This window comes from Medicago sativa, chromosome 7, assembly GCF_051527215.1.
Source record: "Medicago sativa cultivar Bolivia chromosome 7, Bolivia_mono, whole genome shotgun sequence".
Classification (NCBI taxonomy): domain Eukaryota; kingdom Viridiplantae; phylum Streptophyta; class Magnoliopsida; order Fabales; family Fabaceae; genus Medicago; species Medicago sativa.
This window is the reverse complement of record NC_140755.1, coordinates 103,581,611-103,606,882: the sequence shown is the minus strand read 5'-3', so window position 1 is coordinate 103,606,882 and position 25,272 is coordinate 103,581,611. Positions and strand designations below refer to the sequence as shown.

Below are 25,272 nucleotides of genomic sequence, written 5' to 3'. Positions count from 1 at the left end.
TATCAGCATTTCAACCACTATAGCCACAAGGATGGGATGTAAAAACTTAGCGGAATCAGTGACGGTAATAGAACGAGATTATAGGTAAACCATAAAGGTAGAAGCGAGTTTTGAAGGAAAAAAATATAGAATATTGCTGGTTGTCCCGAACAACTATTCCACGAAAGCATCCCGATAAGATTTTTACACAGTGTCATTATTAAGTTATGGAAAAAGCTATGTATAGCGAAAACTTTCTTCACGATTACATAGCGACATGTATTGGAGTCTTTCCTAATTTTTATTCACCCACTCATTTATTGTACCAACCACTCATGTATTGTGCCATATAAACATCCAACGGTGAGAGTGCATTCGCTAGGATTTCGTGTAATTGCTTTCGCTATATATAGCAAAGCTCTTAAGTTATACCCCACCTCTCCCTTGTATTGTGGGCCAGGAAAGAATTTAATTGGGTGATGGCTTTTCAGGATCAAATCGGGATTATTTTTTCGGGGTAAATAGCAGCACTGAAAAATATATATCTTAAAAGCTAACAAAAAATGACTGACATGAAGAAACATTAAAAATTCATGAATATCCTTAATATATGTTACTGTTTAAAATAACAATAATCAATATGATTCCATCATTTCTAAAATGGTGTTATCCTTCAAATCAAATTTTAATAAAATGTTAGTTATTAGAATAAAATGCTGAGAACAATATCGGTAACTTGATTTCCATAACAACGTTTCAAAGATATTGTGTTTTGGAAACCATCTCAATACCTTGGTCAATCACCCAATACCAACACAAAGGAGAAGTTAACTGATAGGGCATTTGAAGTTGTGTATTATCCGAGGTCTAATTGGAATGATTTTGTGGTAGATACTAAAGTTGTCGATGAAGCAATTAAGATTAATTGGTATTCGGGAATGCGATTGGAGACCGAAGAATCTTCAAAGATGACATGTTTCTGGCCTCAAAGGACAATCTCTATTTATTTTTTTTTATAATGGCTAGAGCTCATCTTAGAAGCCACCTAGCATATATAATATATCTATCTATTACATTAACCACCTCAACATTACACGTAAGAGAACAATGCACATAGTTTGACGGAAGTCTGTAACTTGCACTCGTTTAAGCACCTTTCTGTGGCAGAGTTTCAAACGCTGAAACTGTGTTTTCAAATCTTATACGATGTAATGGAGCACCACTTTGCTTAATAGCGCATGCTGTCTTTTCTTCAAGGGGGCAGCGGGCTTTAAGCATGGAGAATACATGGTTATTTAATCTCCTTGCTTTTTTCATTGCCTCTAATAAGGCTTCCCATCCCTGTTAAAACAAAAGTAAATGCAATCAATAACCAGCATAAATTATACATAATCATAAAATTCTAGAAATGAGAGAAAAATAAGATATGATATTATTTCTGATGAAAATGAAAATGATTTTCATTGCGTGGTTTCAGTTATTACTATAAGGAGGACAATAATTTTATTAATATAATACATTATGCTTATGTAAAGCAGTGAAAAAATATTTTGGCTCGACCGGGAAATAAACCTGAACAGCAAAGTGAGAGTTCTTTTGTGTTTGCACGACAGATGCAGCTTCCACTTCTGCGATATTGAGGATCTGATATGAGAAGTCAAAGAGCTCAAAATGTAGCTGTTGCCCAAGCAAATAAATTATGGTGCAGCCTCCCCAAGCAACTGAATCTCCCAGTCTTTCAGGACTACTTGATTGTACTTGGGCAGACTCTTCCAAGTATCCCTATGTAGCTCAAGTAAAAGCACGTGTCAATAGAAAATTAAGAGATAAAAAAGAAAGAAAAGGACACTAGCAAATTCATTAATGAATTTGACCAAATCTTACAAAGTGGTTCAAGTTAATTTTTGGTTTACACATGAAGCCAAATAGAGAAGAGTTCTGTAATTGATGTATACCCTTTGACATTATAGTGTAAATAATTAAATGCAAGAGCTGTAGAGGGTTGCTACTTACAATTTGGAGACCACTGTATATCCGGTAGAAATCTTTTGAAATTGTAATGTCAATGAAGCCTGTCTTGGGCGCAGCACTCCATTTACTACAATATTTATCTAATGCAGCACTTGTGAAAGCAAGCGCATACTCCAGAACACTTCCAGTATTCAAGTTAGCCTTATATAAAAGATCTGTAATAAAAGAGACAATGCCTGAACCATTAATAAAAATAAAATTATAAAATATCATAAAAGTAAGGGTCATGTTAACTTGTGCCCTTAGGGCACAAGTTAAGGAGCTTAAAAAGGAAATTAAAAATAATTTTTATATTGAAAGTATAAATTTTGCAACTTTTAAGATATTGAATGCACAAGTTCCAAGAAAAACGCTCTACATTTGTCTTCTTAACTTATGCCCCAAGGACACAAGTTAACATTTCCCTAAAAGTAAATGTATAAAAGACATAACAACATAAAAGTAAATGTATAGAAGACACAACAAGGAGATCTCTAGAAGCAGTGACAAAGAAAAAGGGAGAACAGCTCTAAATAACAAACCCAGTATAAAACACGACAGACCATGAATGATGCAAAAAAAAAAAAAAATGAAAACAAACTTTTCAAAATAGCAAGTATATTTAGCATTACAGTTTTAACATTTCTGAGGGGTAACCTTGGCGCAACTGGTAAAGTTGTTGTCATGTGACTGTTAAGGTCACGGGTTCAAGTCCTGGAAACAGCCTCTTGTGTAAAAACAGGGTAAGGCTGCGTACAATACACCAAATGGTGGGACCCCTTCCCGGACCCTGCATATGCGGGAGCTTCAGTGCACCGGGTTGCCCTTTTACAGTTTTAACATTTCTCATCAGGATCATCAATTAGCTTCCTCCGTGTTTAATTCTTTTTACATTCACTTTGAGAAAATAACATAAAAGTGAGTATTGAAGCTGCAGTGTAGTACTCATAATATAGACGACAATCATAATAGACGAAAAACTGCGTCACCATCACTAGACAAAAATAGAATACAACGAAAAAGAATAGTTTTATTTGTTTGTTTAATAACTTCTTTATAATTTGGGTAGTAAATTATAACTTATGAGAGGAAAGAAGAAACAAAGACCAAGAAAAACATGTGAAAGTCAAATTGACATGCTTTGTCTAAAACATATACCGTCATTTTCATGATCGCTATAGTACTATCAGAGCAACCAAGAACTAAGAAGTAACGGCAATTCATTTTTCGAGTGAATATCTGATAGCTCACTTTTGACATAAAGAGATTCCACTTTCAACTTTTCACGATTATTGAATATGCTTAGAACAGCTATGTCTACTGCAGAATGCTAATATTATACTAATTTCAGTTATAGATTTTTTGCTTTACATTTATTTCAATTCTTCCATGACTCTATCGTTCTGAAATACCTGAATGCCATTATATTTCCTATTGTTACAATCTACGCTTGTTCTCAACTTTATTTTAACATCAAAGATACACCTTTTATTTAGCCAGTGATCAAGCCAAGCTAACAAAGGAAATATGAACAGACATACAATATCACACCTGCAGCTTCTGCTTGTTTTGACATGATGTGGAAAGAAGCAGGTGATGGGCAACCAGGATATGAAACCATTGCAGCAGCTGTAGATTTAAAGAGACTGACAACAGGGCTATCTCCACCATCTTGAGAAGGTAATATTTGTCCATCTGCTCCAGGAAGCAAGCCCAGCCAGGGAGCAGTTTGCATGAAATTCATAGTATCTGTTTCTCTCTGTCAAGAATGCAAAATTTAGTAACTATTACTCACAAACCAAAGTAGTGAACAGGAAAATGTTAATAACCTACAGTAAAGGAGAGTGAGGCTATCCTCCCCCCACCTTAGGCAACAAAATCACCATTGTGTAAAATGTCGATATCCTTGTAAGATTTATGTTTGGAGTTTGATGATGATCACTGGTTGACTGACATGAGATCTCCTTTAGCTAAAATTCATTAAAAGCCTATGCGAGAGATTCCAAACTCCCTAAATAGCTCTAACGGTGGCTCTATCTATTATCGGATAAAGTTTGTGCACTACTTTGGGTTGGTCCAAAGCAACCTATTTTAAAACAATCTTTTTGACTATTATAAAGGACAATACATTCTGCATAGTATATCTAAATTGATATAACGTATTTCAAAATATATTATTTTTAAACATCCCTTACTTTAAGTTTCCTACTTCCAAAATTTTATAATTTAAATACACACAATGCCCAGATTTAGACATTTTGTAATTTGTTTCAATGAATAGAAGATTGTCAAGACATCCAAGTCTTCCTACTACTAAAGTTTTATAATTTATTCTTGAATTTTTAAAATTTGTGTGAATATAGAGCCGTCCCTATCGAAATCCAAAATATTGGCCTGATCAAAATATTGGAACAGGAATAGATTCGCAAACCTGGCCCAAGAACACTATACTTCTCACTCACATATCTGCCTGCAAAGCACAAGTTCTTCTATTACTACCTAGATAACTTTGCACTGTCCATTTATTTAAAGTTTCTGACTAAATAAGGATGATTCAACTGCAAACATAAAGGTTTCTTTTCAATCATAATAAGTATCAAACGTTTCTAGGGTTTCAAGTTTCAATACTCGTCTAATTTTCATTGGTACTTTATATCCTATATATACAACAACTAAACCCTTTTTCTCTCTAGAAGGAGCCAGCTTGGACCAAATACCATCATAGCGTCTTGTCATAAATCATGTCTAATAATATACTCCCTCCGTCCCGGAATAACTGACCCATTTCAATTTTCAATACAACTTTCATCATTCCCAATACAATATAACACTAAATAATACTACTTTTATCATTCCCAATACAATATATTCCACTTTCCCCTTTATTTATACATTTTTCTTAATATGTGTGAAAAACAAAATTGTGTCAATTAAATTGGGACGGAGGTAGTATCATTTAACTTTGTTGGAAACAAACAGCTAATTAATGTTTCACTTTCCTAGACCTCTTCAATGCTCCACTTCCCAAATAGTTTAAATTCATTTTATAGCAAGTAGAAGAAGTTCAATGTATCTTAGGAAGTAGAGCTAGCTTTTGGGATGAGATCCAAGCCCATTAAACATGGTATCAGAGCTTGTCAAATTCAAGGGCCACCTGCCTATCCACGCACTAAGCCCAGAGAGTGTTGGGCGTGAGGGGGGTGTATTGGGAAAAACTCAAGTCCCACATCAGATAGATAAGACTCTTGATAAGAGTTTATAAAAAGGAAGCACTCCACACGTTATGAACAGGTTTTGTAATATGAGATAGGCCCCAATTTCAACAAACTTAATATGCTATACTTAATATGCTATAAGTGGCTTGTTTAGTTTGTTTTAACCCGTCTGGTTTCTTTAGTTTTTTTAACCTGTCTGGTTTCTTCAGTGGCTTGTTTAGTTTGTTTTAACCCGTCTGGTTTCTTTAGTTTTTTTAACCTGTCTGGTTTCTTTTAAGGCTCTGTTTGTTTCACAAAAACAGCAAATTATTTTCAAAACAGTTACCTTCAAAATACATTATTTTCAAAACAGTTACCTTCAAAATACATATTTATTCACTTCTGCTGATGACCATTACAATAAATAAATTGATAAAAGCATTAGATTACCCACCAACACAATATCTAGAAGCCCCATCCAGTATAATACACTCCCAATCTCTTTGATACCGTGAAGAACCTCGGCTTTCAGCTCCAATTTTGTCTCCCAGTTAAGATGTTCTTTAACAAGTCTTACACAACCTGTGTAGAAACAATAAAATAATTAATTAATTGGATTTGACCATGCATTTATGTTCCTGATTCATCAGTACTCATAATTTGTCAGAAAACACTATTTGTAACGAGCATGAAATATAGCTGTCTCAATAAATTTCCAGCAAAATCTTACGGCACTTAGACGAAGACAACACCTTATACCATTAGGTGGTTTCAGTGCTCTGAGACATTGAAAATTGTCCCAATCCCCCCATCAACGACAGTGGCATTTTTTTTTTAACTCAAATAAAGGATGAGGTAAAACATGCTACTAATGATTAATTCTCCGTCTCACATTAACTTTCGTTTAAGGTTATGCACACATCTTTAGAAATGTATACCGACACTATTTTCCAAAGATAATACTCCCTCTGTTTCAAAATGAGTGTCGTTTTAGCCAAAAAAAATTGTTTCAAAATGAATGTCACTTTCAGTTTCCAATGTATTAATAACTTTTTCTTTTCAATTTTACCCTTCAATTAATACTATATACCTTACTTCCAAAGTATTATTTTTTCTTTAATGAAAAACAAACCAATAGTTGATTAGAATAATTTGGTAAATAACATCTCTCTTTCTTCTCATTAATGCATTTCTTAATATGTGTGTAAAAACCTTAAACGACATTCATTTTGAAACGGAGGGAGTAATGTGGTAGAACTAAATGTCCTTGTAATCTTATTTATAATAAGCTACACTTGTAAGCATTCGGACATATGTAAATTTCAGAATAAAGGTTAAAAAAAGTGAAAGGAAAAATGTCATGTACCTGTCACGCCTCCATCAAAAGGAAGAAGGCCAATTGATTTTGGCATGGATTCTTGTAATCCTGTTATCATTGGTTCAAGCAAAGTAATCTAGGAATAACACACCTTACATTGTTAGAAAGCACAACTATTTTTATTATAAAATCAACAAAAATAGACATGCGCAAACTATATGCAACCAGTATGGCTGCCATTCTCTAGATGAAAATTAGTTGCCCAATATCGTTAAAAAAGTTAGAACTTTTAGTTAACATCATTGTGGAATCTATATATCTGAAAATTCATGCAGTGTATCCTCACTCATTTCTCATATTATTAGCATATGTGTGAATTGACCAACACATTAGACAGTATGGTTAAACTTTCACATTCATTCATATCCTGAAAAGTTTTGTCACTTCAATATTTGTTCAATAAAAACTTGCCACAATCTTCTCATTGCTTCTGATTTAGTTTCATAAGTTCTACTAAGCTCAAACAACATTGCACTAAGTAACTTGTTATTAGAAAAGCCTCAGGATGTCTAGTAAGTGTTACTAAGCCAAGATCTCTGTAAATCTACTAGCACTAATTCACTCTCTAGACGTCTAGTCCTGGGTGTGAGGGGGTATTGAGATCCTTATTATTCCACCCACATTAGTCCATACTTCAGATATTCAATCATGAATGTGATGCAGTATTTTGACAGTCCCAAATCTATTAAAGATATGGCTTTGGAAGAGCTTATAAGGTTCAGGCATTCATTGCCTATTAAACCAATTTTGTGAGGATGACTTAGGCTTGAGCCCAAATTCAAAGAATATTGATACCAACAAAAATGGTATGTTAGATGCTACTAAAGAAGATAATATACCAATCCTTAAACAAAGAAACAAACCGAGATATATAAGGAAATATGGAAAACAATTTTCAGATTATCTACATTACTCTAAAATAAAATCAAAGATATTATCACATATTTTAACATATTATACTGTTTAGGAGGTTTTCAAAGAAAATAAAATATCATGCAATAAACTTATTAACAATTTAAGATATTTGTCAAAAAAATAAAATAAAGATAAATGATAGTATACCTTGTTCGATATATGATCAAGAAGGGCTCTAATAAGCCAAGGTAATGAGCGGGATCCCAAAAGTCGAACGATAGAAAACATATGAGGTATTCCAAAGAATCCGCTATGCAGTCGCGCAAAACTTTGATGTGCAGAATTTAAATCCTATTATTACATATAGTGAGCTAATGAGATTCGAGAACTTTGTATTTACCCAGAAAACAATAACATACATATACACACAACAACTATTCATCTCTCACTACAAATGGGTGGAAAAAAAGAAAACCACGCATGAAACCTAAATAGCCTCAGCTCGCTCTCTCTCTCTCTCCTCCCCTGCACTCTCTTGTTATTTTCTTTTCTTTTAGCATTTGTAACTATATCTCTATTTAGAGAAGTATGAATCTGATTCTAATGTCTCCGTCTTTTACCTCAATTCAAATTTACCTTTCTAAATTGAGTGGCTGTTTTTATGCCTAATTCTCTTATTGGGTCGGCCACCTAAAAATTTATCTTATGCTCAATTGGAAAATTGGTACTTGAGGCAAATCACCATAATTGTTGAGATCCTAGGAATAAGACTCCATCATTGTGTGAACTTATAAATTCCCAAGCTTAATGGTTGTTCGAATCAGAAATGCCTCAGGAATTAGGGTTTTTGATTTTAAAGAAAAGAATTAAAAATCGAGAAATTGGTGCTAGCCTGAATTGTGAATTTGATCTTCAATCAATGGACTTCTCTAGAATAAATAGTTGAATCGAAATGTAAATGAAGATTGAAAGGATTCTAACCATCACCATTTTGTATGTTGATTCTTTGAATTCATTACAGTAATTTTGTACTTAATTCTTTAAAATGCAAATTCTTTCATTCTTTTCAATTTCCAAATCAGAGTTCAGATTCAGATAGCGACTACTTGGTGAGTTCATAATTAAAATACAATCCCTTTAGAACAATACTTTTATTCACCACTTATAAATTGATTTGACTTGGCACTCTTGCCTATTACTTATCACTGACTAGCCTGGGTCCTAACAGTGTACAGATGCATATGGTCTAAAATTGTAATATGTGTATGTAATATGTTTATTATCACACATATGACTAAGTAAACCATTAACACTATTTGCAATGCATTTTACAAAGATTGGAAAATGGCAGTAAAAGGATGCTTACTTGAGTACCACAATAAAAACTAGGCTTAGCAGAGGGTATGGAGGGCTTTTGAACAGGAACTGTCTTTGATGATCTGATAAAACGTTGAGTAGTATTGCAGAGGATGAAATTTGGCAAAAAGTCACTTTGCATCTCAGACCAAATCTAGCATACACAAAAGTTGATCAATGAAATTGCAGAATACAGATCAACTCATTTTATCATCAATAATCATTCAACTAGCGGGTTTGACGTGAGCATTTAATACAAAATAACATAAATTTAATTTCGATACAAGATGTTGTGTAATGCTACTGAGCAGAGAACAAAGAGAGACATCAAATTGAAGCACACGTTTAGAGTTCAAAAGGAAAAACCTGTGAGGCCAGTCGGCTAGAAAATGACACAAGGGAGATGTTCTCTTGCATCTCATTCAACATGAGACTAAAAGAGTCTACAGAAAGATCTCTTGACAGTAGTTCATGGGAATGTTTTAAGACATCCAACAACTTCTCTAATTCCTGAAATAAATAGTCAGAGTATTATTTTAGTTTGACAAATACTGAAAAAACATAATAAAAAATTCATGATTACATGCAAAGGAATTAGTAAAGGTAAAATCACTAACCACTATGGCACACAGATCTTGACACTCAAAACGATCAAACAGAAACTCAATATTTTCACGGAAAATTTTATTTATCCGTTCAGTTATCAAACTTCGCAAGTTGATCATCCTTCCAAGTAGCTGCACATCAACAACAAAACAATTAATCCCATGGGAGAGTAATTGTAACTCGCTTAAATTCTAATAATGATATCCAGCAGAACTTGTGTGAAAGAAAAATAGAGACACACGGAGATCTTATAAATGAAAGGAGAGTACACCGTGAAACTATTAGTTCATAAATAATGTTAAGTATCAATCTTAATCATAATATTCATAAGCATTTTCTTAAACAGTCTCCATTAGTGTGCGGCAGGTTGCGTCTGGACTTTGTGATGACATAACGTGCTTTTCATGCTTCTAACACCAGAACTTTATCAACTCAAGAAACTGGAGTTACACTGGAAACAATATTTAAAACTCAACCAATGAAAAAAACATATTTCTTCTCTCAGACACCATTTGAGATCCTAGATATCTAGAAACAACTTCGAGCCTTGGATAGTCCAAGATAGGCTAGATGGGCTTACTTGGGGTAATAAAACTAAATCCATGCCTGTTTTTTCTCAATTCACAAGACTCCAAATCTAAGACATTGCCACTCTAACCAACAAGCAACAGTAACCAAAAGATTTTAACAAAACTAACTGATAAGCATCAGTATAATATTACATTTTTGCGGAAGAATGTTTGAACAACTTATCCTTTTCCATTGGTAACACCCTAGCAAATGCTAAAATGGTACTCCTTCCGGTTCTTTTTATAAGAGACAATCTGAGACTTTCTTTTGGTCCTTTTTATAAGAAACACTCTTTAAATTTAAACTTTATCAAATATACAATTCCATTTATACCCTTATTATATAAACACCGAATAACCCCTTTCAATACAATTGCATATGTAAGATAACTATTCCCCATGTTAAATTGTTTGGCACCCAGACCAATCAGTTAATATAGCATATTATGATTAGTTATTCTTGAATTAAATTAACGAACAGAGACGTCAATTTTTATGACTAGCTGGGTGATTGAGTCATTGGAATTAAGTATAATTGGTGTTATTGGTTACAAGAACATTAATTATAGGATTACATTTATTGCTTATAAAAAAAAAAAGGAGTACATTAATTATCGGTGCAGTCGTTTAATCAAGGGATAATTTTTAAATAAAAAATAAGTTTTTAGAATTAATAATAGACAAACTCCTTTCTTTGGTCTGTGTGAATCTCTCAATTTGTCTCTTATAAAAAGGACCGGAGGGAGTAATAGAGTTAAGCTTCTTCACTTTGAGCAGGCATCAGTCAAGTGTTTTACATTCTAAACGGACAAAATATAAAGATGAGCATAGTAGCATAATACTTGTGTAATTATGTTTTTCAATCTCCCCATTATTTCCCCACTCTGGACACTTTAAATGAAAGTTGACTTATCCAAAAATTGTTGAGCAGGTTAGATATGCCCAGGTTATATTTCAAAGCATCAAATCAAATCACAGAAGAGAAACATTATGATAATGTAACCCACTTGCCTTCACCCTGGTCATTTTTAGCAGCATATTGAGCCTCATAGGCTGCACAGCGTACTTTTCTGCATTTTCTGAGGCAAAGAGAAAGGTAGGATCAAGCAATTCACTGCATGATTGCGGCATCCATCAATAGGAAAGGTTAGTACGAGGAGTATCAAAAGAAAAGCTTGATAAGACAGAAAAATGACAGACCTTGCTGCCCAACTTTTGTAATATGTGAAAATGGTTTCGCACAATCTGGAAACAAATATGTCAAAACAATGATCCACCTGTAAAAAAAGGTAAACAGAACATTTGATCAATAGAGAGTCCATGATAGGAAACAAGTATTCAGAGCTGAAATTGTATTAACATTAAAGTTCACTCTGCCACTGATATAAACTGATATCAAAAAGAGAAGGTAGGATTATTATTTTTTTACGCAAGGTAGGATTTATAAGTAACTGTTAATTAGAAAATTAAATGAAAGCAGAGACATAAAAATGTGCTCTTGAGGGGTCCTGCTTCCTTCCGAATCAGACATTATACTGCTTCGTGAAATTCACCACGCAATCATCTAGCACTAAGTTCAGAGTGTGTAATACCTCAGCCTCAATTTCATCATAGAGAAACCGTTGCTTCAGCAACACCAAGGCTTGCTGAGCTGAATCATTATAGATGTCAAATGGCATCAGAACACTTTCAAGGAGACCAGAGTTTGGCGACTCGAGTACACAATCCACCAACATCCAGGGAAGAGAGCATTCAATGGGAAACTGCAGGGAACAAATTAATTAATTTTAGCCTATCATAATTTGATGGTTTGAATCAATTGCAACTAAAAGTGAAAGGTCGAAATGCAATGCAATATGTTGCAAGTATCTAGGAAATTTGCAGCTGCTCCTATTTAGAAGAATTCTTAGGTCACAATATAGATTTTCAAATTCAAATAATTGTGTGGTAATAAGTAATAAGTGTTACCTGAATGACTCGTGAAGACTCTAAATAAAATTCTCTAAACCATAAGAAACCAAGATCTGTCAATGTGGCAACAGTCACTGCAAGCATCACCACCCAAGTCAATTACCCCGGAGGATGCAAAAAAGCAATGGTGCAAAGCACTCTATATTATTTAATTGTTTTAAATGGTAGAGAGTACAAATCTTTCAGGATTTCCTTCATTCTAATACATTTCTTCTCTAGTCAGAGAAAATAAAATCTTCTGGGATACTTTTTAAAAGAATCGGCGGCATTATGGCCTCTCATTTGGTAGACCTATAATAATCAGTGAATATATAATGTAATGTGACTGTAAAATCACAAGCACAAAATTTGTTTGGATGCTTTAAAACGAACAATCTTAGTTTTCTAGTACTCATGAAAGGAGCAAAAAAATTTGAGGGGAGGCCTATAATTTTTCATAACTGGAATTATTAGAATGCGCCCAACAAGCATAACCTTGTTCATTCATTTTCCTAATTAAGAAAGTGAGATGTCAGCTTAATGTTGCATTCCACTATTCTTTAAACATCCATTTGCCTTCTCAACCCAATGGTTTATAGTTTTGTATTGGATGTTTTAACATTGGTAAAAGTCGAAGGATTTCATAAACACACGAATGATATTAGGCATCTGTCAGCCCACTGCATGTATGTACCATTTCAATTCCAGGGTGTTCGACTAGCAACCCATTCATTAAATCAGATAAAAAGAAGAAAAAAAAGAGGGTAGAAAAGCCCTGTCGGAAGAAGCTCGCTGTGAAGCCATGTATATTTTGGGGACCAAATATTAATCACTAACACAGATATAACACAATGTAATGATTCCAAACTAGCTCACTAATATAGGAGAGGAACTACTGATAGTGGAAGTGGATATCAAGACAGAGGAGGGGGGCTGTCAGTGAAGATATTTAATCTATAAATGGAGAATGATCCCAAAGGACAAGTTTTTGGAGTAAAATTGATGCTAGGGTCAATCTAAGACATCATTACCTGAGTAGTCTAAAATATGCAGGAAAAAACCAAGCTTGTAAAAAAATGTCTCCAGCTGTTTTAAATCATTAACCGGGACTTCTGAGCCACTATTGCCAAAAAGTCCGCCTGGTCTTCTAAGGTTACCACCAGAAACCACCTCATATATTAAGAACTGCAGACAGTGCACCTGTATTGAAGACATTGGTTAAGCAATTATAATGTGGGAAGTACAAACCACAAATTTATACATATCAACGGAAATAATTCATAAAGCAACTCAAGCCTAGATATGTCAAATCTTTGCCAACAATTTTTTATAAGCTTCCCCATAAAAAATCATCAGGGAAGACCCTCTAAGGCAATAAAAGATCATCAGGGAAGGCCCTCTAAATCATCAGAGTACAATGAACGTGAATACACAAGAAAATTTGTTCAAAAGACCTGAGTTTGAAAAAAGTAATTACAAAAACAAAAGAAAATGTTTTTTCATAATCATACGTACATGTCTACCTACATGCATTCCCACCATAAACAACGTTGGTTCAACATTTCAGACCAAAAGCATGTGTGAACCTCTTTATGCATATTTATTTTCTAGGCTAAATTACACCAGAGGTCCTTTAAGTTTGAGGTTTGTAACACATAGGTCCTTTAAGTTATTTTTGTTTCACATCACTCCTTTAAGTATATAAACGTTTGCATTGTTACCCTTCTGTTAATTTGACGTTAACAAAAAAGCTGACTTGGCCGTTAAGTTGGTGACATGGCAGTTATAGTGCTGATGTGGCGCTACAAAACAGTAAATAAAAAAAATGATTTTTTTTATTAAAAACCAGAAGGAACAAAAAAATCCAAGAAGATTCATCATCGCCCGCACACTGCAAATGGGTTTTTACCCGGATTGCGACCCGACTCGATCTCTTTGTACATGCAAGATTTTACTGAGATTTTTAGGATATAAAATCGTTGGACATCAATTAAGAGAATCCCTCAATCAATTTCAAGAAAACACATGAATTTTTTAAGGGGATATAAACCTTTAGAGAACTAATTTTCATTATAAATTGGGCATTTTCCTATCCCCTTCTTTCCTTTCCTAATAAAATCCAAACAAAGGGTTTACTAATTAATTAGATTCAAACAAAGGAATTCCTTCCATTTCTTCCCTTTCACAATTTCATACGGTTAAAAAAGATTGAGAAAAAAGTAGTAAAAACAATTCGATGTAGATGTGAAAATGTCTTAATTTGAAAAAAAAAAAAAAAAAAAAACCATTATCACACCACCATCAATGATTATGCGAGAAAGCTTTGCTTTTTTCTTTTTCCGAAAACTACTCTTGTTGTTGGTAATGTTTTGCCTCTTAAATCTATACATGAAGGAGGTGTTACTGGTAATGTAATGTACTGCTTTGTGTATTTTCCGAGTTTGTGTAGGTTGTCCATCTAGTTGTTTTGTCGACCATCAACGTTATTAGGTTTTCAAATTTGAGATTGATAGTATCATCTTTTGTGATGAATTGGTGTTTTTTTTTGTTCCTTTTTCTGGATTCATATGAACATGACGATGAAGATATGAACAAGATCATGAAGATGATGAAGATAGATTATTCTAAAAAAATTTCATTAAAAAAAAATCAATTTGATGATTTGTACAGCCACATCTACACTATAACTGCCTTGTCATGCCATGTCACCAACTTAACAGCCAATTCAGATTTTTAATAACGGCAAGTTAATTGAAGGGTGACGCTGCAAACTTTTATACACTTTAAGGACTGATGTGGGAAAAAATAACTTAAAGGACCTATGTGTTACAAACCTCAAACTTAAAGGACCCACAGTGTAATTTGGCCTATTTTCTATCAAAGCATAGTAAGTTCATGTGCAAGTTTAACAAAACATCTACGCAAATGGCACAGTTCAATAAATAGCTTTGACGCTTTGAGCTCTTATCAATTCACTTCTAGGCATACCAATGGTAACAAGTTACTACAACACAACAAAAAGAGAACAGAAATAATGCAGACCTGAGCAGCAGTTGGGGCAACTGCCCTTGGATAAAATATGTTTGCTTTGCTTTCTTCACCTCCATGTTGTGAGGACTGTAGCTCAGATTCTGACTTATTTGTATTAGCCATCCAATCAGCTGAAAGGGTCCTCATATCAGAAAGAATCCTGAAAATCCACATTTGGGTAATTGATAGGTGCAATCTAAAAGAGTTGAGGCAAAAAGGATAAAGTTCAGAGACCCCATATCAAATAAAACTCAACCTTACCAAAAAGGTGAAACCAATAACACTAATTACTCTTCCAATAAAAAAAAATAACACTAATAAATCTACCCATACTCATTAAATCTACATAAGAGAGAGAAAAGGTTTACATGATCAACAGAATGCATTACAATCACTTCACATAAAAGAATAAGGGTTAATTATGTTTCTGGTCCCTATAAAATAGCGACCTTATAAGTTTAGTCCCTACTTAATTTTAATAGCATTTTTAGTCCCTAATTTTGTTTTTCTGCACTGAGTATTAGTCCCTACTCAATTCAAATTTGTTTAATTTATGCTTAAACTCTTAAATTTTTGAACAATTTTTTGCAGAAATGTTTAGAACATTACTAAAAGTTCGTCCGCAAAAAATTATCGCAAAATTTGATTTCTACATCCAGATTTTATTACTTTTTATCTTTAACTTTTGTCGTTTTAAAAAATTCATATTTAATTCATTTCATGTTAGAAAATTCTAAATTTTAGTAAACGAACCTTTCATAGTGTTCTAATCTTGTCTCAAAAAAATCGTTCAAAAATTTAAAAGTTTAAGGATAATTAATCAAACTTTGTTTTAGCAGGGACTAAAATTATAAGTAAATTTTTTTTTATAGGGACTAAATATGCTATTAAAATTAAGTAGGGACTAAACTTACAAGGTCGCTATTTTATAGGGACTAGAAACATAATTAACCCAAAGAATAATCTGTTCACATATGTGCAAGTGCAAGTAGCATGCAACTTACATCAGCTCAAACGAGCATTTGATTATTTAAAACTGAAACTCTCCTGGATCTGTTACGTCTTTCCGAATGTTTATTTCAGTTTCATACTAAAAATAAAGCACACGCACACCCCTTTTATTGAAAGGACACTCCCTTGAAAGGACACTCCCTATAATCATTCTCTTAGAAATGGCGGTTGGGCCTAACACAGCCCCACAAAACCGGCTTGTGAGGTGAGGATTGCCCCCACTTATAAACACATTGTCAGACCATCTCTTATCCGATGTGGGACTCTTAACACACCCCCTCATTTATAAACAGATTGTTAGGCCATCACCTATCCGATGTGGGACATATAACTCACTTGCACACAACACATTCAATCTTCTTTGTTCACAGATATCAAAAGAACTAACATAGATTATAATGACTGCACATTTTGGCTAAATTTTTACACAAACAACTTTTCTGCAGAAAGCTCCTTGCAGGCTGAAACTCTTCGATTATAAAAATTCTAGAAATAAAATAGGCCTGTATTGCTAAAAGCCTAAAACAGTGGCAGATTAATGCTAGTTGTCTTATTTATGTTGTTTTATTTACATACAGTCTACATAGTCCACACATTTAGATAAATAAGACGAAACATAAGGAATTATTCACTTCTGTAGTTTCAACAGAAGGGTTTTCTCTTTCAATTCCAGTTAATTCTACAAAAGTGAAATTGTATTTTGAAGCCAACTATCATCAATTTGCATTATGAAGATATTTTACATTTGATTCTGCTCGAGAAGAATTATGTTCTCATGACACAGTCAAAGAGCACATCTTCAAAACCTCTATCAATCATTTGTCCAAGGAGCATAGCAAGTTACAAAATTAACAAGTTTATACCACACAACTGAAATTAGAATCCTACCTAGAGAGATCTTTCTTCTTTCTGAAGGTTGTCCGCAACATAGAAGCTAATGTGTTTTGGACAAAATCTTGGACCTCAGCATGTATTGTTTCCCATAAAGCATCGGCAACCAGTGTATCACACCGCTGCATCATAGAACCAACACTCTTTATGTAGCTCACAAGTTCGACCAGTGCTTTCCTTTCTTCTGCGCTGTAATTATATCGTACTACCTACAAGCAAAAAATAGTATTTATGTTATTATATAATATATTTCAATATTTTAATAAGAAACAATTCAAGGTACACAAGTGGTACAGTGGCAACTTTTAATTAAATAAAACCTAGCAACAATTAACCTAGTTCATGTTTGTGCATAATTCTTTTTTTGAAGAAGCCAAACTAGCTCACCGAAATTGGCACCGGGAGAGAATCGAACCTGAGACCTTCAGAGGAGCACACTCCAAGGTCCCAAGCCAACACCACCGGACCAACCCAAGTGGGTTCAGATGAGTTTAAGTGATACATGGTTCAGATTCATGCGGTTGATAGTCAATAGCGGCCAATAGCGCCGCTATAGCGGCCGCGCGATGCGGTGCGGTGCCAGAGCGCTACGCAACAAGCCATAGCGTTGCGGTGTGAGATAGCGGCGCTATAGCGGTGCAACGCTTCGTAGCGGTTTTGCAGTTTAGAACCGCTATTTCATTTTAAGAGAAAATACAAAATTGTCCTTGGTTTAAAAAAAAGCAAGGGTATTTCTGTAAATCTTCCTCTGCTTTTCTGCTGTTCTGTGAAACTTCTTCACCTCTGCTGTAAATCTTCCTCTACTTTGTCGTGTTTGCTCTGTTATCCTGTTATTTTTTTGTTTAACAATCTCAAAACTCTGTTGTCCTGTTACTTTTTTGTTCTAGTTTTCTGTTATTATTGATTCCAAACTCCATTCTGCTCTCTCTGTTTCCGTTTGTAGTTTGTACAAACAATCCTCTGTTTTGTTCATATAAAACTCTATTATGCTCTCTCTGTTTCCTTATTTTTGTTGTTTTTGTTTTTATGAAATAGCGGTCATAGCGCTATGCGCTATCCCGCCATAGCATTTTTGGGGTCGGCCGCTACGCGCCGCTATCCGCTATTAACCACTACGCAAATGGATAATTCAAGTTTAACATGATTGAAGTGACAAGGAGTATTAAAATCACTGTAAGCACGTTCTATTTTAGAATTACTCTTTTAACATGAACAGTTAATTGTTGCATACGAATAAAAAAAGTGATGGAACTATTGGTTAATATTAGAATACCTAACCCATTTGGGGTTGGCCTAGTGGTTGGCTTGGGATCTTGGAGTTTGCTCCTCCAGAGATCTCAAGTTCGATTCCCTCTGGTGCCAATTTCGGTGGGCTAAGTCCATACAGAGCTTGCTCTGGCTTTAAACGGGGCCCCCGCAAGTGGGCGGTGGGATTGGTCCCCTAGGATTAGTCGATTCTTGGATCAGATACCGAGTTTTCAAAAAAAATAATATTAGAATACCTAATTTGATGGGGGCAATGGAAATAAATACAAATTCAGTTGATTTAAGTTTGATGGGGAAAAGTTACAGGCGGTATCAACACCACTATAAATACAAATTGCAATGTCAGAATTGCTCTTTGACATGAATAGTAAATTATTTTATACAAATAAAAAAAATAAGGCAAAGCAGCACCATAGTGCCTGTACCAGATTAGAACACTGATTAAACATCACAGCCAGTGAAAACAAGCAATTATTGGGCTACAAAAAGAATGAGAAGAAAAAAGCACAAGATAATAGAGGATGAAAATAATTAGAAGATTTGATCATTCCTTACCTTTTCATAGTCAGAGAAAGATGGGGATGCATCCTTGCATGGTCGAGAAAACTTCCATGCACATTGTTCCCAAATGCGTGCAGTCCATCTGCTTAATAATTGAAAACCTTCAACAATCATATCATACATGTTCCCTTTGACCTCTTTGCTCCAATCAACATCAGAACCATCGGTGGACTTCAACAACAACAGCTGCAAAAACAGTGTTAGATAACAAACTCACGCAGGTTTTAAATGGCATGAAACAATACAAATAAGCTTTCAGGGAGAGCTTTTCCAATGCAGAGCAGGGGGCATTACCTGATTCATTGCTGAAGCAAAACGAATTGTGAAATCATCATGCTCAGCACGAACAGCTCCAATATGATTGACAATTAGATAATGTCGCTGATACGTGTCTCATGTCAAGGTTACTTTCTTAAGACAAAGAAGGAAGATGCTTCATACATTGATACAAATTAAAAGCTTCAGAAGTAAAGAATTTCTCAATAATCGAAATTCCATAATTAAATTTATCTATAAATTAATCTAATTATCCAAATACATCATGTGTTGTGAGAGCATATATTAAACCTATCAAGTTTTCCACGCTATCTAACCACGAAAAGCACAATTATGCAGGAAGAGAAAAACTATTGCACCAAATTTTCAACGCTGAGACAACCGATACGGTTTTCAACAAATGTATTATTCAATTCTGGCTAAAATACAATATAATAAAATTTTCAATGATCAGTGTTTTAGTTCCCCTCTATATATACATAATCAGGCAGTTAATTTATTGCTAGATTCTGCTAAACCGAATGTACATATATGAGAACTTTATCTTGAGGTTGTTTCATATTAAAGCTCTTTCTGTCTCATCTCTCTTTACATCTTCATTTTCTATTATTTTTCTTCACTTTCTCATTCTCATTTCAAACAGAGTTAATCAACCAGAAGTTGAAAGAACTACAGAGCACCCTCCTTGCATTGTTTAACTCGAAAGAACAGAAAGCATGCAATTTGTTATCCTAAAGTATATGTCATAGTCACAATCCATCTATTTGTGGTGAAAGTGGTAACAAGTAATATTTGTTCATGACAAAGGTCAAGGAAATGAAATATTGGCTCAATAATAACAAATATTAGCATCAAATTATCAGTTAAAACGAAAACCAATTTAGAGGATATTCTTGTGCTTCACGAGGTGGAAGCTCGTGAGGTGCTGGAAGGGTGAGAAGGCGAGTTTGGGAAGAAAATTTTGGGAAGTATGTTGATAATTCCTTCATTATCGCAGCTGGAGAGAGATGCAGATCTGGAAAAGCAGGAATAACTGCTTCGTTCTGTATAAGATAAACAGATCTCAATTTCCAGTCAACAGAGAAGAATTCAGTGCATGAAATGTAAAGTTCTTCAGGTAATTCAATAGCACCATCTTTTCTGAACCCAGTAGATATAAATTATAATTTATCACTACACACACACACACACACACACACATATATACATATATATATATATACACACACACATACGTATATACATACATACATATATACATACATATATATATATATATATATATATATATATATATATATATATATACGTATATACGTATATATGTGTGTGTGTGTGTGTCTGTGTGTGTGTGTGGTGTATGTATGTAACAGTACCTTAAATATATTGATCAGTCTGTTGATTTTTACCCTCTTGTACAGAGACTCGCTGTCTTTTTCTGAAGATGTCACTAGGACAACAAGAACAGGCAAAACACGCAAAAGAATGTGGCGCTCTGGAAAGAGAAGTGCAAAGTCCAATTCCAAGGACTCTACAGCAAATACTATAAGAACTTGAAGAATGTCTTCTACACTAATTCAGGTCAAGGAATTGAATAAAAAATAGAAGAGGGGGTATACAAAAATTAAAGTTAAAAATGGTGATACACATACAAGTAAAAATTTAGTCGGGGTGTGATAAAACAACAGGATTATTTGCACAGACAGTATTAAAGACAAAACCCAAGAAGTAAAATTTAGATTAAAAATTATTCTAATCAGCTAGATTTCCTCCAACTTGGTTTAGATTGAAAACTTGAATAGAACAGTTTCTTCATTTCCTAGCTGAGACTCGAACCAAATCTGCTCGTTTCTTTTGAATGAAAGTAAATATGCATCAAGGAGAAAGTCCGTTGATATCCTACACTCTTTCTCATAACTAAAATTTCAACATAAACTAGCACTCAAATCTTCTTCTCAATAGACCATTTTATCTGTCAGATGGAATCAGTTCCCACGATTATCCTAAGCATAGATAACTTCTATCCAAAAATAAATAATAAATAAACAAACAATTACAATTACAATTAAAGCAGAAAAGTGGAAATGATGGTAGCCATGTGGAAAGGGAAAAAATGTGAAGTATTCAGGATACTTATTTACACGGAACATCTCAACATGCAAATTCAACAAAATAGCCCATCTAGTGCTCAAGAAAATCTGCACATGCAATGATAAAGAAAGGTCAATAATCCATTTTTGCCAGGATTTTCAATCAAAATAAAATGTAAATGATGAAGATTATGGAAATCAAACAATAAATAATAAATGTACATATTTCTGAATTTCAAACACTGGGAAATTTCAACGATTATGCACCTGTAAATCGTCTAATTCCTCCCTCATTGAATCAGTGTCTTGCCACTGACCACTAACTTGTGTGAAAGTCCTGACAAAGTGGGGAGAACCAACATGAATGCATGAGAAACTTCATTAAGTAAAGGAGAAAATTTAAAATATTCAAAATTTATGTCTTCATTCTCTCAAACCAAACACAGAATTAATCCATCATCTTAAAGTACAAAGAAAACTGAAAGAAACTGAATTTAACAAAACAGTGTAACTTTACTGGAGAATGTGGATGCCTAATATTTTTTATGTTGTATATCAAACTAAAGTAGCTAGGAATGTCATGCAACCCTCATGCACTCTAGGTCATGCTGTTTTATAAGAAGGTGATATTATCAACTGTATGCCCATTTAGTTTCTTCAATCACATTTTGGTCACCACATAGTACCCAATCAGACACTTTCGTCAGGAAATCTCGTAGTCAACACTAGCTGGTTATTCCTATAGTATATAATAGTTAACATTTTAGGTGAGGCAAAAAGTTAGATCCCTAAAGTGCCTCAATTTGAAGTAGGTGTTACAATCAACAAAGCACTGGATCGAATGTACTACAGAAGTTAAATTCAAGAACAACATTGATAAATGGACAAAATCTCTGCTCATTAATTTACATGTTAAACTACAGACTCCTAAAAGCACCATTAATATAAAAGGATTCAAAGAAGGAATAAAAGAAAGTCATAACGAACAGAACCTGAAAGTAAAGTTGAAGATCCTCTACATGAAGATAAAGTAACATAGGCAGAAACTAAATGCATACCTTTTGTACCATGAAAAGTCATTAGGTATGCTTGCCTTAGCATTTTTAAGATGGTCAAGTTGCACCAGAACATCAAACAACTTCAACATAGACCTAGAGTCAAGAATAAAGCTATTAAATAAATAAATAACAGTGACAAAAACAACAAAATAAGCATTATAACACACCAAAGATGAGATATTGTAGGCCCATTAATGCGCCGCTCAGGTCTAGAAAAACGTTGCATGTCAGTCGCTAACTGCATAAAAAAAGACATGAATGAATTTACTTAACATGCTAAATGTCTGAATCAAATTAAGTTTCTGAAAAATAAAAAAGAGGATCATACAATATGTAAAGCACAACCCGTACTTTTGAGGAAGCCGATGCTTGCCATCGCTGAATTTCACGCAAACGACTCATTTCCAAATCCAGAACTTGATATGTTTCCAAATATAAGTCAGCTTGGCTTTGCTTCATAGAATCAGGAAGCTGTCCCATTGTGGCAAAATGCACAAGTTAAAGGAGAAACTATAAACATATGAAAATGGATTTTTTTTTTTTTTTTAGGGAATGAAAATGTATTTCTGATAGGGTCATTTTAATATTATCAAATATATCAACAGACCAAAAATTGATTTTGAAAATGAATGCATGCAAGATATCATGTTGCATACTTGCATTAAGCAAAGCTATCATTTACTTATGAAGCTTCAACTACTTGATTTCATTCACTGTCCCAAAAATCTAGGTTTGACATTAGAACTTTGTGTATGGACTATCCAACAAAAAAAAAAAACTGGTGACATTGTTGCGTTCTTGCACTGTAAAAAATTTGCCTTTGCAAAATGCAAGGTAAACATTTCATGTGAAACTAGCATACAATCGCGGTAACTTCAGATTTAGTGCCAGGAAAATTCAAATATAATATGTACTTCATGTCTAAAAAGTAACCCTTTCCCTTCTGAAAATATTTCCTCATTAACCAGTAAAACAGCATACTTAATGTCCATTGACTGGCTTTAACTACCGATAGATGATAGAAATATTACCTGAGGAAGTGCTTTGACACAACTACGATATGTGTAAAGCACCGATGCCATCTCCTTTCCCTCTTGGGTAAGAGAATTCTGCATTGTGTATTAGCAAAAGCAGTTAAAATTTACAACAGACGGGGTTAAACAACAAAAATATCCCAAGAGCAAGCATCATACCAGCTGATTGAGAGCTTTTGTATCCTCTGACAGAGATAGTCTGTATGCCGCAACATCACAATATTCTACAAAAAAAAAAAGAGAGACGGCATTAAATAGCAATTACCAATAACTCTGCATCTTTCAAGCAAAATGCAAAAGACTCTGACGTTATTTTCAAGTAAATTTACAGCGCAATCTCAAATTAGTGACATATCCGGAGAATAATAGTTGAACTATGGAAGAAGAAGTTACCTATTGGACTCTCTGTTGCACCTCTCTCAGTTGATACCCACACTCCAGGTCCTTGCACCTCTGGTTGCTCATCCTACATAATTAATGAACAAAATACGAATCACATGAAAAATTAACTCGTATATACCGAAATAAGAACTTCAAGTTCCTGAAATGCGTTATTTTGCAAATACAGACTGTTTGGATACACAACTTATTTTGAAGCTTAGAGCATAAGTGGTTATCATATAAGCGCTTATGTATAAGCTACTTTTGTAATAAAAGATAAAATAAAGTCAAAATGTTTTGGTATAACCTTTAAGCTATTTTCATAATCTATCATGGAGAGCTTATGAAAATAAGCTGAAAATAGATTATGAAAATTTCATAACTTATTTTCTCAAGTTCTTCCAACAGTCTCATAAGTGCTTATGCCATTACGCAATCCTAAGTGATTATTAGATTACTAAACATTTCTATAATTAGAATTAATGTGGATTTCGGGACTAATTGACCGAATCAGACAAAACAGTAGCAAAAAATAAAAAGTGATCCATAATAAGCGCATTTCATAATTGGTAGCAAATGAAGGAAAAAGCTTATCATAAATTTTGGATAAACAGCTTATTTTGCAGCTTAAAGAACAAACACTTACCATATAAGTGCTTATGTATAAGCTATTTTTGTAATGAAAAGATAAAATAAAGTCAAAATGTTTTCTTATAAGCTATAAGTTGTTTTCATATGCTATCCTGAAGAGCTTACGGAAATAAACTGAAAATAGAGTATGAAAATGTCATAACCTATTTTCATAATCCAAACATTCTCAAATGCTTATTAGATTACTAAACATTTCAATAATTAGAATTAACTTGAATTAAAGAAATAGATTATGAGAATAAGCTAAAAATTTTAAGCTGTTCTCATAATCTATCCTGGAGAGTTTATGAGAATAAGCTGAAAATAGATGATGAAAATGTCATAACTTATTTTCATAAGTTCTTCCAAACAGTCTCATAAATGCTTATGTCAGTATTGAAAGATACAAAGTTCTTTCAAATCTATGAATTTACACTTAATAATAATAATAATTAGATTACTAAACATTTCTATAAATAGAATTAACGCGAATTTAGGGAATAATTGACCGAATCCGACCAAACCGTTGCAAAGAAAAAAGAACGATCCATTAGCGCATTTGAAATTTGGTAGCAAATGAAATGAGAAAAATGTAGCAGAAATGCGATACCTCAAGCGAGAATGTGGAGAGAGCTGCAATGGCTTCTTCAACGGGAACTGCCATAACAGAATGTTCTAGAAATCTTGAAGGAAAACGAAAGTGTGAAGCATAGAAAGAAGAAGAAGAAGAAGATCAAGTACAATTGCTTCGTTTCTCTCTCCACTTTCACTCTCTAGTTGGTAGAGTCTTCATTTGCAAGGTTGAGCAGGTACAACTTCTGTGTTGACTATTATGCCCTCCTTCTTTGCTCTATTTTCCATTTCTGCTACTTTACTGTATGAGGGAAGGTGGTGATTTTAAAATTTCTTTTGTATTAAGCTAATCTTCCTTGATTTGCTTTGAACCTAAGCAAAAATAATTAATAAATGATAGATTTTGTTGGTAACATAGTAAATGATAGATTCAAAAATAACAAAGTTTTCAAGAAAAGAAATATTAAATCCTTATTTTTACCGTACAAAAAATATTGTGAATATTATTCGCTCTTTATTTGAATATTCATTTATTTTGTAAAGGCGAAGATTAACCATGACATATTTTTTAAAG

General features: G+C 33.8%; 1 protein-coding gene across 3 annotated transcripts; it reads right to left on the bottom strand.

Annotated features, from left to right (window-relative positions):
• Positions 1-879: 879 nt before the first annotated feature.
• Positions 880-24,926, bottom strand: PIR121 (transcription activator). 3 transcript variants are annotated; one of them, XR_015018738.1, is made up of 30 exons: positions 24,736-24,926; positions 23,508-23,580; positions 23,274-23,338; positions 23,112-23,189; positions 22,432-22,551; positions 22,248-22,318; positions 22,081-22,173; positions 21,290-21,359; positions 21,066-21,130; positions 20,309-20,504; positions 19,824-19,975; positions 18,951-19,044; positions 18,651-18,842; positions 16,827-17,038; positions 14,940-15,087; positions 12,929-13,097; positions 11,916-11,992; positions 11,540-11,710; positions 11,148-11,224; positions 10,959-11,061; positions 9,390-9,509; positions 9,139-9,282; positions 8,783-8,926; positions 7,624-7,767; positions 6,550-6,637; positions 5,638-5,765; positions 3,531-3,748; positions 1,993-2,165; positions 1,552-1,761; positions 880-1,320 (listed from the first exon to the last, which is right to left on the bottom strand). XR_015018738.1 is itself a non-coding variant. In XM_085725879.1 (30 exons), the coding sequence occupies exons 5-30, from the start codon at positions 22,454-22,456 to the stop codon at positions 1,126-1,128; spliced, it is 3,492 nt and encodes a 1,163-aa protein (XP_085582005.1). In that variant the 5' UTR covers positions 22,457-22,551; positions 23,112-23,189; positions 23,274-23,338; positions 23,508-23,580; positions 24,736-24,926; the 3' UTR covers positions 880-1,125. The 3 variants fall into 3 exon arrangements, 2 of the variants coding, with proteins under 2 accessions (XP_085582005.1, XP_085582004.1); XM_085725879.1 differs by having other exon boundaries at positions 3,541-3,748; positions 22,409-22,551; XM_085725878.1 differs by having other exon boundaries at positions 3,541-3,748.
• Between the last annotated feature and the right edge of the window lie 346 nt (positions 24,927-25,272).